Raw genomic sequence first — 13,866 nt, forward strand, 5'->3', positions numbered from 1 at the left:
ACATAATGAGAGAATCTCCTCCTGGGTTGGAAATCGGCAAACACATAGATGGAGGAAATTTCTAACTTTGAGATGTTTGATGCATCTGATACGTATAAAACCCACATTTTTGTCCCTGCATCCTGTCAGATTTAGTTTGTTTTCTGCACAAGATTAATTCGTGGAAACAAGGTTGTTATTGATGAGTAAGGCAGAAGATTTTTTTTCCTACTTAGAAATATTTATGCTCTTAAGTGTGGAACTTTTGCATTTTGTGTCTCCTAAACCATATTAAAAGTAGACTGTCGAACATCAATTGATAATGGTCCTGAAATGTCACCTGGGACCACAATTATTTGAGAAGGATTTGTTATCCAAAGGTCACTGAAAGAATAAGGGGAATAAATATGAATATTATAAGGTCAGAGGTCTCAAGTGTGAGTCTGTGGAGGAATATTTCATTTAAATGAAATAGAATGAAATAAAATTCCTTTTTTTTGATGGCCAAAAAGACCTGCTTATGGTTCTACATCAACACTGTCATCACCATGGTGGATTATATACCATAAAACGTCTGGTGTTACTGTAAAACACAAATGATTGCTTTCACACAGTGGCCATCTTAACCAGTGACAATTGCTCATTTTCTAAATTATACACTCGGTCAGATGTAGCTGCTTTGTTCTCTTCAGTTTTTAAACTTGGAGCTTGCATCTGAGATGTCACAAGGGTCAGGCGAGGAAGAGTGAAAAAGGATGAGTGATTGTAATTTAGTGAATAGATAAGCAAAAAGCAATCTTCTTGTCCTCCCCCTGAACTCCTGTTCAGTGACCCCAGCAGAGATGAACACATCCGGGCTCTCTTTTCTCTCTGCTGTAGATCTTTGAAGGAAAGGGAAGCCTACAAGGAGGACATTCACTCTCAATACATTTTTTCAATGGAATTACAGTCTTTGAATGATTAATTTCTTCCCTGTCACACTTTTGTCAAGGCTTTATTGTAGAGATGTCATTAAAGATGTCCTTTACTGTGCCTCTGCAACCACTTTTGTAAATTATCAAGTAGTCACAGTCATGGCATGCATTATATATTATTATTATTATTATTATAATTCTTCATACTATTGTATGTCCTGATTTCCTGCTATTAGTGTGATCATGATGTCTACACTTCTTGTCTATATTCTTTGGCAACATACTGTACATTTAGCATCTTATACCCTTATGAATATATATTCAGTGCATGTTTGCACAACATGTTTAAGCAATTTTTCAGTGTTTACACATGCAAATATGTGATAAATACTGACGTGTAACAAAAGTGTTTTATATATACATATATATGTATATAAAACCAATAGTTCTTGGGAAATATGCTCATTCATTGTCTTGCTAAGAGATAGATGAAAAGATCAATATCACTCTGTTTTGACTGCAGCCAGGTTGTGATTACCTTATCTTAGCATAAAGACTGGAATTAAGGGGAGACAGTTAGCCTGACTTTGTCCAACAATACACCTACCAACACCTCCAAAACTCATTCATTAACACGTTTTTTTTCATTTGTTTAATCCATACACAGAATCCATACACTACTACTATTTATATACATGGCCCTTTATATTTTCTTGTGTCTACATAATTTTGTGTCCAAAGTATTTATATCAAATTATATATAAAACTTGTCTTGTTTTTTTCATAGTTTTATCATATCATATAACACATAGTAAGTTGTATATCTCATAATATATCGTATCACATTGTATCTCACATTGTGTCATATCTAATCTTTTACTGTATTGTATTGTATTTCATTGTGTCTTTTATTGTATTGGATTGTATCATATCGTATCATATCGTGTCGTGTCATATTGTATCGTATTGTATCGTACTGTACCATATTGTATTGTATCATACCGTATCGCATCTTATCTCATAACATGCTGGTCTCTTTCCCTCTGTAGTTGTGGCTGTCCGGGTTTGGAGCGGATCTGGGAAGCTGACCTGGAAGCGTGTCACCTTTTTTTGCGAGGCCTCCAGTTGCGGACTCCCAGCTGCAGTGGAGCAGACATCGAAGACCTCCCCACTTCAGCAGTTTATCCTACAGCCCAGCCATGCACCAAAGAAGAAGAAGACTGTGCTATGCTGACTGCTTTAGGAGGGCGCTGGTGTCCCGATGCCAACTTACAGAACTCGGAGTTCACTAAGGTAACGCAACAATTTCTTGTTAACAACACACAATCAATTATTCATCTAAATGCCCATCCATGCATTGCAGAGTGCATGACAGATTGATGTGTGCAGACAGAGATTTGGAGTATCTTGAATATAAAAGATTGAGGCTTTCAACAGCTGAAGTCTTACATATTTTCTTCACATAACCCATCTTCGGCATCAAAAGGTTAAATGAGAACTGGCTGTTTTCACATTCATTTGCTCCTTCTTTTTCTTTTTTCACTGTGGTGTGAAAAGCGACCTCAGATGAAGTCTGCCTGCTCTGTTAGTCTTACCACTTGACCGGATAGGTGATTTTCAGTGCGTACATTCACCAATCAGTTGTCTGAATATAAAAGTCTGTCGACTAAAGTGAGATGAGCAGCAGTCTATTAGCACGTTTGCTCGAAGGTATTTTTAAACAAGGAAAATGTGGGCGTGGGGGGGGGAACCATTTGGAAACATGGCTTCCTTCAAGAGCTTCATTTTACAGAGTGCAGATTTAAGAGTCTGTTTCTGCATGATTACATGCGTTTACAGGGGAATGCATGTGTGTGGTGTGTGTGCGTGGATGTGTGTGTGTGTGTGTGTGTGAATTCTCTGTAGTGGTCTATCCCACAGTGGGTAGAGGTCCACTGCCTCAGGGCCGAGCCAGACTCATTCTCTCCTTCCCTCAGACTTTCCTCCGCCCACGTAGTCTGACACACTTGTCTGAGATAGGAACAAAGCCAACAGAACCAGCATTAATAAAATAAAATAGTTCACTTGTACGATAGGTTTTTGTGAGACTATATTTTGTTAGTTTGGCTCACAGATTGTGATTTAACTTAATAGTTTTTTCAGCATTAGTTGATACTTTTCAATTTACTTATTTCAGCATGGATTTAGTGGACTGTGGTCATTAGCTAATATTTGTTGAAGGTCTTTCTGATGCTGCTGGGAGAATTTCCACTTGCATGTATTCCAATTAAATTCTGTGCATTTTCATTGTCATGTTTCATTCTTCCACTTTGTTGCAACCTCTTTAACTTCTCTCACAGTCTTGCCCTGTGCATCCATAAATATACACTTTGCATTGATGTCTTCCGCCCCTACCCTGCCTGACTGCATTCTACAAACAGCATGAATCTGTTTCCTGCTTTCCCTTTGTTTCTCTCTTCTTTTCTCTCTGCTCCTAAAGCCTGGCCCCTCCTATTATTTCATCAAGAACTAAAAGGTAGGACAGCCAACCATTTCTTTCCTTTTCTTCTACCTTTTATTGTCTCAGTCCTTTGCACTCTATTTTCTGTGTCCTCTTTACTAGAAAAATTCAATGTAGCAAAATATTCTCTGAATTCACCCTGAGATTATCATGTGGCTGCAAAAGTACATGTTATAAGTTTTAGTAGATATCCTTGAATAATTCATAACTTTAGTGCAAACCTGCTAAATATAGAAATGTCTCTGGAACTGAGTCACAATATTACTCTGAATTTGTTTGCACAAAAAGAATCTCTGGCATGCATGGACATGGACATGTACTGTGAAGGCTCCATGCAGCATTTAACATTAAATGAATGACAAAATATTCGTTTCCCAACTAACCAGCTAACATGTTTTTCATATAATCAAGCACCTTGTAATCTCTCATGAAAGAGAAGATGCTAACAGGTAATTTAGTGGATGATTTTGTTCTATAGCTGTTTTTCTTAGGGAAATCATTGTATAAAAATATGACATTTTTTACTATTATTCTTATTTTTTAGCCACTTAATATCACCCTGCAAACTTAAAGTTTCTACTTTACTTTTCTGAATATTCAAGGAACGAAAACTCAAAAAAATAAAAAAAAGTCTTAGGCAGATAGCTAGTTTGGTAGATGTGAGTGTTTTCATCTCAAGGCAACCGACAATAGAAGTATTTTATCAGTTGGATGCCAGAAAACCTTTGCAATCTGTACCTAGAAAACTGCATGTGAAAGATTATACGTTGGTGTGAGAAGGATGTAATTGGAGAAAGCAAAGACAATCCAGTTTGTGTGACTGGTTCAAAATTGCAGCGTTTAACCATCTCATATCAGATACAGTTTGAAAAGTTATAGATGGTCAACTGCACCTGCGTTTACTGGAGAGCAAAGTGTCACAAAGATTTTACTTAAAAAATAATTAAAACTTTGCTGATTGTTATTTGTTGTTACTCTGCCTTCTTAGAGTACGTACTTACCCTAAAGCCACAAACAATATGTTAGCCTCCAATAGGTAGACTAATTAACTCCTTTCTTGGTGAAGAATGTACAATTACATACTTGGAATACTAACAAAGAAACCTGCAGTGCAGATGAGCCAGTTTATCTATTTTCTCCTTGTCAGTTTTGGTGGTGAATAATTACAACCTCTTCTCATTATGATGATGCTGCACACATGCAGTACACAGCCAACATAATTGCATTTTCAATTATTCATGAGCAGGTTTGTGACTGTGTGGCCTCAACAAATGTTTCCCTTTTGTTGCAGAAATTGGAGGAGTTTTTGTTCTGCATGGAGGATAATCACCCAGAGGTTGGTAACGCTAACACTGTCAGTGTATGGCTGAATGTTATCAGTGTAATTAAAGTGCCAGTTGCATTGACACTGGGCTTACTGGGACACAGAAGAATCCATTAGTTGACCTTAACTTAAACATGACCCCTGTCACCCTTGTAACTGTCTGATCAATACTGATCTACATGAGAAGCCTGGGTTGTTGTCGCAGACTGTCTGAGTGTGCACAATGGCTTTTAAAGACCTTTATTTATACAGGGGAGGGTTTTGCTGAGCATGTATTCTCCTTTCAGCACCCTTCTGCTTTAAATTCATAGATTTATACCCATTCACACCTGGCAGGCAAAACAGTACCTACATATACTTATTAAAGGAGTGTCCCCTGCAGGTTTTCAAACCAGAATAAACTGGTGTGTGTCCGTGTTTAATCCTGATTTTACAGTTGGAATTCCTCTGCATGTGTTCCCTAATACTCTAATAAATTGTCATTTGGTGCCTAAAACATGAGTCCGAGCCACCAACAAAAGAGCGAAAATTCACTTGATTGCAGCCATTTATAATCATTTGGCAGCTTTATAGTCACTGCTTGCCACTAACTAAATTCTTCATTTTAAATTTAAAACTTCATGCAAAAGTTAAATGTCAGAGAATTGACCGTTTGCTAAATCCCTTACACAAACCATGATTGTAGCTTGACAACTATAACTAAAATTTGAGTGATAAAACTGTGTAATTGTAAAGTGTATTGTAAAGTGTGCCAATGGAAAGCTTGATAGGCAAAGCAACAGTAACTTTGCTGTCTGAATGACCAATTTATGCTCATGCAAAAGGTGGAAAGGACAGTGACTTCTATATCTAAAGTATGCAACTTTGAATTGCACTGAATGATTGAAAAACTAGCATAAAATGGTTCAATCATAATAAACTATGATGCATCACTGAGTCAAGTGATATGATGGCTGTTAAATGGTATTGGTATCTTGACGGTGTTGTGATAGTGTTATGGAGGAGTTGGATTCTCTGCCTTGCAAGAGCGTCTGTCCTCCTTCTCCTTTCCATAATGACTTTAAGTAAATGATTTCCACTTAGCTGCTGCCAAGCTGCTGCCCTGCTACCACAATGGAGATTGATTGGTGTGTGTGCCTGTGTGCAAGTGTGTGTTTTAGCACTACTCTATTTTCTTCTAATCTCTACTAATTGTTCTTTTATCCTCTCAAGGTCCTTACATTCCCCTCTTCATACTGACCTGCAGTCAGTGGTTAAAGTGGGATTTGGCAAGTGGGGGAACCCTGAGATACACATGTAGCGCGCTCTCACGTGCACATGACAGTCACATAGCACAGAGAGGGCCGGTAAAGAGACAGACAGGGACGGTAAAAACCTGGCCCACCTGGTATTTTTACCGGTATGCCCGATGGCCAGCACGAGTCTGTCTGGCACGAGCAGTAGCCTGGCAGTTCGCACCAGAAGTGCATTTCTCCGCTCAACAAGCAATTCTGCTCCTCTGTTCTTTTCTAATCACACGTAGAGCCGATCTTTATGATAACCTCATTATTTTATAACGTAAAGCTATTTATGTGTCGCCTTGTGTGATGATCTGTGGGTAGGGGCTTCTTTCTTGCCTCTGTGTGTGTGTTTCTAAACCCACTTTAAAAATGAAATTGAAATGTTGAAGGCTTTTGATTATATTTGTTAATCCGGTAGTTTCAATGATAATGTCATGAAATTTACACCATCCCTGTTAGAACTGTGGTAACAAGAGATGATTGCTGTGTCACAAATCCTTATTACACACTAACTGTGAACAGTAGCTACTATATACTAAATCTTTATATATAGTATATTGTTTTTGCAGGGAGTATACAGTATTTGAAATCAGGTTGGCCATTTTGTTCTAACAGGTAACGAGGTACAGTACATGTGCTGTCAGATGTTAAATCAAACTGCAACTTTGGCGTGTTACTGCCAGCCAAACTTCCCAAAGAGAGAGCTCAATGTTTTTCCAAAAACTGGCGACAATTTTAGAGATTTGTGCAATGTGGGACAGAAGTGTAAACCAACAGCAGACTCAAAAAGTGAAGCTGTATCTGAATTCTACTTGACGCTTGAAATTGTGACAAACTCAAGCATCCTCAAAACTGTCAGCAAATGGTCGATTTTTGAGTGTACTGTTGATAGATGCTCTTATCCCACAATGAAATGCAAACTGTGAATTGTGGTGAGATAGTTCCAGGATGATCTTAGAAAACCAAAAAAGCATTAAACAAAAGTAGTACAGTCTTTGAAAAGTTTTGTTTTCTCTGTGTGAAGTTTAATTGTCAGTGACATTTCAAAGTCACAGTAAGGTGCATGCACGTATTGTGTCATTTCCTGTTAGTATAAAACAAGTTCATTTCTTGTGTGCTAGGTATTAAAACAATATACTAAAAAGACTAATAGAGTAGATACTGTGTCCAGCTAGTATGTGCTCTGGAACTGGGACACAGCTACAGACTTGCTAACAACTCATACTGTACTTGTAAATGGTCTTGTACACGGTCTCGGAAACTGATATACTGTATTTCTAAGAGTGGGCCCACTAACTTACTAACAGAGCATCAGTGAAAACAGACACTGGTTAATTATAAGCTAGTTCATTTCCTCCCGAGTTTAAAATGAATTCAGCTACTTTATTGTTTGTAAAAACCAATTATGACCTAATGCTACTGCAATATTGGTGCTTTGTACTGGCCGCGTGGTGCAAAGTGTCGGGCCTAACAGCACCTAGGGGAACAGACACAATTACCTGCTGCCTCTCACTCATTATTGCTTAAATAACCATACCAGTGCACACATGAATCTGAATATTGAATTTTCTAAATAATTTGCTCAACTTCATCCTTCTGCAGTCTGTTGTTTAGGTTTCATCTAATAAAATCAGCACTAATATGCATCAGGAATCCACACACCAATACATGTACGCCTGGGATTCTATTATGCAAATTGACATGTTGTCGAAATCTCATTTCCCATGTTTTCTTGTTTGTCAAAGGCAGAGGTTGCATATAAAGTAATTTGTATTGTTTTAATCACCACTAGGAGCAAAATAACAACTTTTCCATAGTTGTACCAGTTTTTTAAAAGGTATGTGGTAAAAGTTGCTAATAAACTGTCAGGGATGTTTTAACTAGTGTCATTCAGCACAGCGAGCTTTGTTTTCTATCTTGTGGTTGTATTGACTTTACAAAAGGCTGACTGGAGGCCGTAATGCATACAATCAATCAGCTACACAAACAGCTCGGCTACACAGCTCTTATCTGCTAAAGATGCTCCTAACCTTGACAAACAAACAGCTCAGTGAATCTATAAATTGACTGTCTTTCTTCTTGGTATGGGCAGAGAGGGATTCCGGCATCGAATAAGATGTCACCTGAGGACAGACTAGTGTTAGCGATCGCTTGTTCATTTAAGTGTCTCACACGCGAAAACGTGATGTTTTCTTTAAATCCTGCATCCTGTGGGCTGTTCTGCCTTTAAGTCTTGCTTCATTCCTTAATAGCATCAGGGATGACTTGTACACATTGTCATGCCTCAGGCCTGTTGTTGTTGTTGTTGTACATTTCTTTTAAGATCTTACATCATCCAGAGAAGGACTGCTATTCCAGGACAGGGACCAGAGACATGACTTCCCAGTGATTGTTCTGACACCTCTGAGCTGCAGGGAGTTGATATTTTCTACCTGCAGCTATGAGTCAGATTAGACTTGTTTGACAAGTGCACTGGGTCTGCGTGCACGCGAGTGTGTGTCTATTTGCTTGGAGTGTGGACTGTGCACTCCGGTGTGTGTGTTTGTGTTTCCTATGCTTGACGAGTGTGAAGAAACTAGGACACAATGTCTGCAAAGGGGCCTGTTCTAATTATGGCCAGCTCTGCTCTCTGAATGCTGTGCCCCACTGCACTCTGCTCCTCCACCAGCCTGATGACATCGCCACCATACACCAATACACACTCGGCCTCGTAGTATCTTCAGATCATCTGCAGATACACTGCTAAATGTAGTGCACACAGCCCCCCTGGTGTGTATTTTGGCAGCCTCATATTTTGCCTGTCCAGCTATTCTCCACTTCAGACCCGTATCTGGTTAAAACAACGTAAAGGATTTAGTGCGAACGAGAAGAACTGAGTCGAGGGAATGTACTGTTGAGCTCTGACTCACTGTTATAATAGCACATTTGCAATCATTATTAAAACTAATCTAAAAGGGAGAAAAAAACAACTCGAGTCAAGAAATGTTGACACAATAAAGCTACAGGTGTTGTTGCACTGGTGTTGACTCTGTAGAACTGTTCTACAGGAAGTTAATTATAAGCGCACGTGTAATTTTTTTGGATTATTTTCTTATGAGATAATACAAGACAGAGGTTGTAAACACAATATTTGACTGCGTGGATCTTTGTTATTTGTGTAGTTTTGGCAAGTAATGAAGACAAATACAACTATGAAACAGATACGCACTGTTTTGCACTGATAAGGCATTAGCAAGGCTTAGAAGCATGGTCATAACACAAGTAAATTGTGTTCATTATTATGAACGTTGTTTATTAAAGGGGGACTCCACCAGTTTTACACATGAAGTTCAGTCTACCCATCACAGCGAGCAGAATGTCTTCTGTGGCTATGGAGGAAAAATAACCCTAATGATGTTGAGCGCAAGACTTAAAATTTTTATAGAACAAAAAGATACAGAAACAGAAAGTTTACAAAATGGAAGTGTTTGATTTGAAAGACGTGGGTGTTTACCAGGCATGGAGGGACTAATTAAAGACTCTATCCAGTCGCATTATGGGAAACATTTTCTCTGTCTTCCTTTTTGTTGTCATCATTTCTTCCCTTGTTTCCTTTTCCTGCCAGGATGGGTGCAGCGAGGCAGAGACTGCAGACCTGACAGAGCGCTGCGAGCTGATCAGTGACAGACTATTGACCTTGGAAGATGAACTGCAGATGGCCATACTGAACCGGGACCAGGCCCTCACCCATATCCTTTCACTGCTCCCTAAATATACGTATATAATATAAACTGTACACTATCTGTGCCCGTGTTTCTGTATCTGTCCATCCATCTTGAAGACCTAGTTTCCTCAAGGCCTTCCAGCTCTCAAAAGAACACATCCAAACTACATTTAGGCTGACTGATGTTACCTTTCGGTGACTTTACCTTCAGACGGAAAAAAACACCTGTCTTATCTGACATTATGGGTCCATTCAGGGGGGGATGTTGAAGATAAACTGGGATCAGAAGATTTTTCTTGACAGGCTGGACGTACCAACTGGAAAATGAAATGGTTAAAGTCCAAGCGAGGTTATTAGAGGGCCGTTGATGTGGGCTGCCAGTCACCATGGGCTGAGATTAAAGTTGGCTGACAGGGGCAGCGCTGCGGCAGATAGAGGAATGTCACTGTAATGACTCCGCTCCAGTCATATCTTAATGTCCAACCTCCCTCTGACCCTCCCCCCTCTCCTCGTGCCCCCCCGTCTGCCCACTTCCACTTGCTGGTACTGGCTCGGAGGAAATTACAATATCCATGATAATGACTAAAATGAAACTGTTGAAGCTGATTACAGGTCACAATACATCATTTTCCACGCTAATTAGAAAGCTGATTGGAAATAGATTAGTGTGTTTTTCCCGCTCCACTTTTCCTCTCTACACTGTGGGCTTATTAAGACAGATAGAAAAGGTGATATTTCTACACAGGGATCAAGAAAATTTACCACCTAACCTAATGGTTATTTATTTATTTATTTTCTGCCATGCCTCATTTCTCTTCTTTGAACAGGGACTGCCTGAAATACTTTCCCAATCTGCCCAACAAAATGATGAAGAGGTTTTCAAAAAGCGGTGGGTTCTACAGAATGTCCTTCACTCTCTGTTGAAGTGTGGCCGAACTGTTTTTACATCTGATTAAAGATTCACGTCCCCTGCTGTGCTGTCAGGGGTCAGTGCAGGCTCCTCCACTGTTTGCATGATATCAATGCAGCCTGGCAGTCGGAGATAGACACAGATTGGGCCGCTTCTCCCCACCTCTCTGTTTTCATGTCCCTACATGTCATTCATCTTGGCTTTTTGAAGTCAAGGCACTCTTCCTTTGCTAAAGTGCCGTGGACACTTGAGGACACTGAAGACACAGAACAATATTGTTGTTGTGTTGCAGACGTTGAACAGAAACTGTATTTAGCAGGACGCTACTGTTGCCATAGTGACAGGAAGATCAAACCCCCAGTCTCTAAGGGTCTTAATTGAGTCCCTGCTGTCAATACAAGTGGGTGGATGGACAACCACAGAGACGAAGACGGATAGGCAAAATGATGTCAATCAGTGGATAGTTTTAAAGGTTTTCTACCTAATTCTGGACCTCATCGTCTCATTTGGATCATGTTGTCTTAAAAGTCTTGTCGAACCCTCTGCAGTATTCATGAAAAGCTCTGTTACAGCTGGTTAATTATGAATGAGGACAATCTGTGTCCATTCTGACAGTAAAACGAGCCATCAGGCCCCATCTGCCTTCAAAGCCAGCCCTTTGATTTGCCACTTAAGCTGGACACTCACACGATTAATTTGAGTTTCTAAGCAGGTTAAACAATCCCCCCACTGATGACAGCCTCTATCCCGTTTCATTGATGGGTTATGAATAATTTAGCTGGCCAGTCTGTTTGCTTGGGTCCCCACACTGCCACCAAGCTTCACAGATGAGATGAGCTCATGAATAGTGAATTGGATGGGGTCATTTGGGTATGCCTTGATGATCTGTCCCAGTAATCTGTTTGGTGGCCAAAGTTGAGATTGATGACTTCATCAGGTTATGGTTGCCCTCTGCTATTACCATTAACAATTCAGGGCCACAAGTGTCACATTTGCCCCAATTTTTGTCCGCTGGCATGCTCTTTATTTACATGTTAATGTGTGACTCTCAGCTTGTGTTTGAAGCATCAGATTCTTCCTTAACTCACTCTGCACAGTCTTTAGAAAAAGAAGTTCAGGAAGTAAAAGCAACTTTACAAACCATGCTCACACAGCTCAAGGAGGAAGAAGAGGAGGAAGAGGAAGTGAATGAGTTACTAGACGATGACCTCATGAAAAATGGGATTGAGGAAGAAGAAGAGGAGGAAGAAGAAGAAGACCAGTACTTCAGTGACAGCTGGGACATTTGAAATGGATGGATGCCTGTGGTGTTTTACAACCACTCGCATACAGACTGGCTCTATAAGAGGCTGACCTCGGCTTTGCAGTAGAAGTGACCCCATGTCCATTTACCATAAAGCCTCACTCAAAGCGCTTTACGACCAGCCTCTGTGGTACTGCTGGAAGTTTCCAGCACAAAGCCTTAGAAAGTCTGTGTAACATTTTATCTACAAATGGAAAAAAAAATGAAGGATTTTGATATAAACGCAAAATATAAGACACTTTAATGGAAATTTTAGAAGTTCCTCAGATCTTGCCAGCCTAAGTTTAAACCAGGTAAAGAGTGCCTTAGGCCCCAAGCTGACATAATGATTATTTCAAGATGTTTTTGGATGCAGGTTTTCATGTTATGTCTTACTAGTGACGAGCAACTAGGTGAACATTTTTTTCTTCAGTTTTTACTGTCAAAACATTACAGATTTTTGGTTATTATCTAGTTAATTGAAAGTTTTCCGGTTCTTCTGATTTGCTGTCATTTACAAACTGGTAGATAGATGATCCGCTGTAAGGCGAGACTATATAACTTTTGCTGAACAACAGCAACTAATGGCCACAAGTAAAAGTTAATGACTCATGGTAAATCCTAAAAAAATAATGCAACAGTAGGGCACAAAGAGAAAAGCCTTACAGGCTGATAAATGACCCAATAATGTCAGTCACATAGCAATTTTAGAAGCCATTTTTTAAATCTATTATTAGCTAACATTAGCCACCATAAATTAGTGGTCATACCAGACTAAGTAAAGCTGTATCACCAAAACCCCTGAGTGCACTGAATTGAGCAAAGGTGTGGTGCATTTCATGTGAACTTTAATTCTATTTTATAAGAGTAAGAATGTGTTGTTTCTTCTTCCAAAACGTACACCGTTTAAAATTCAATGGCAAGAACAAAAAAAATACAATTTATTAAAGAGAAAGGCAGAAAACCAAACTGAAGCCAAAAAATTACTAATTGCTCACTGCAACTACCTGTTTGAATTTTGGACCATGTGGACAATCTAAACATCTTTTACTGGAAACAGTCTTGCACATAAACTAAAATATATGCTCCATTTTTAGGTCGTATAGCCAGTTTTGTGTGTTCTCTGTACATTTTGACTTCAATTACGTGCAATTTTGTCCATTAAATAACTCATTTGTGGTGCTACAGAATGTGAGCTAACTTGAACACTTTAAAGTTTTTTGGCGTGGAAAATGCAATATTTAGATTTTTTCCCCCTCCCTGTCTTAAGGCAGTGTATTCTTGGAGAGATGCTCTGTACTTTAAAAATATATCTGTCACAGTTGTGTAATAAGCCTATAAAAAAACTGAAGGATAAAATATCAGTATTTGCAACTGCTGTTTGTTTGTTTCTAAAATAATTTTATCTGCCACTGATGATGTGTTTTTTATTTTATTTTATGTCAGCTCAGAATATACTTGTTCATTCCACTGGGTGTCACTTGACTTTGTCAGAAACATTTTTGTACTTTCACCCATTAATCAGTTTTTTGATTTGTGCATCTTGAACTCGCTGTATCGTATATTTATTCCTTACAGCATCTCACTAATTACAGCATGTACCATTCAGCCTAATGTTGTGTCCTGCTGTTTTCTTCTTGTATTGAGTTACAACCCCTCTGGTGATTTTCCCTCATATAAAATGTACGGGCATGCTGCCAGGCAAGTGAGGGCAGTAGTGACATGTAGGAGATATCAATATGGTATTAAAGGTCCTTTAGTGAGGTCTTTAGGGGATACATGGGCTTCTATTGTTATCTCACCTCGGCAGCGGCGGTGTGGCTAATTGGGTGGCAGCTTCACAGAGGACAGGGCTGGGGACATGGGATGGTGTCGCTTTGTCTCCATCTGATTCTGCCCTGTGTTTTTGGAGCAGGGGGCTATTTGAGGGATCCGCAGAGGCGTGTCTGCAGTCTCGCGCTCTGGGGTGTAAAC

General features: G+C 39.4%; 1 protein-coding gene across 2 annotated transcripts in view; it reads left to right on the forward strand.

The window, feature by feature from the left end:
• Positions 1 to 13,564, forward strand: part of disc1 (DISC1 scaffold protein) — a 42,364-nt gene extending 28,800 nt beyond the window's left edge. The window contains exons 11-14 of one of the 2 annotated variants that reach the window (XM_040139031.1): positions 1,943 to 2,186; positions 4,685 to 4,729; positions 9,602 to 9,725; positions 11,706 to 13,563. In XM_040139031.1, coding sequence (XP_039994965.1) covers positions 1,943 to 2,186; positions 4,685 to 4,729; positions 9,602 to 9,725; positions 11,706 to 11,899 — 607 coding nt within the window. In that variant the 3' untranslated portion in view covers positions 11,900 to 13,563. Of the gene's footprint in view, positions 1 to 1,942; positions 2,187 to 4,684; positions 4,730 to 9,601; positions 9,726 to 11,705 lie in introns of both variants that reach the window. The other variant, XM_040139032.1, reaches the window with a different exon arrangement.
• The last annotated feature ends 302 nt before the right edge of the window (positions 13,565 to 13,866 follow it).

This window comes from Xiphias gladius, chromosome 11 (genome assembly GCF_016859285.1).
Source record: "Xiphias gladius isolate SHS-SW01 ecotype Sanya breed wild chromosome 11, ASM1685928v1, whole genome shotgun sequence".
In the NCBI taxonomy this organism is placed as follows: domain Eukaryota; kingdom Metazoa; phylum Chordata; class Actinopteri; order Istiophoriformes; family Xiphiidae; genus Xiphias; species Xiphias gladius.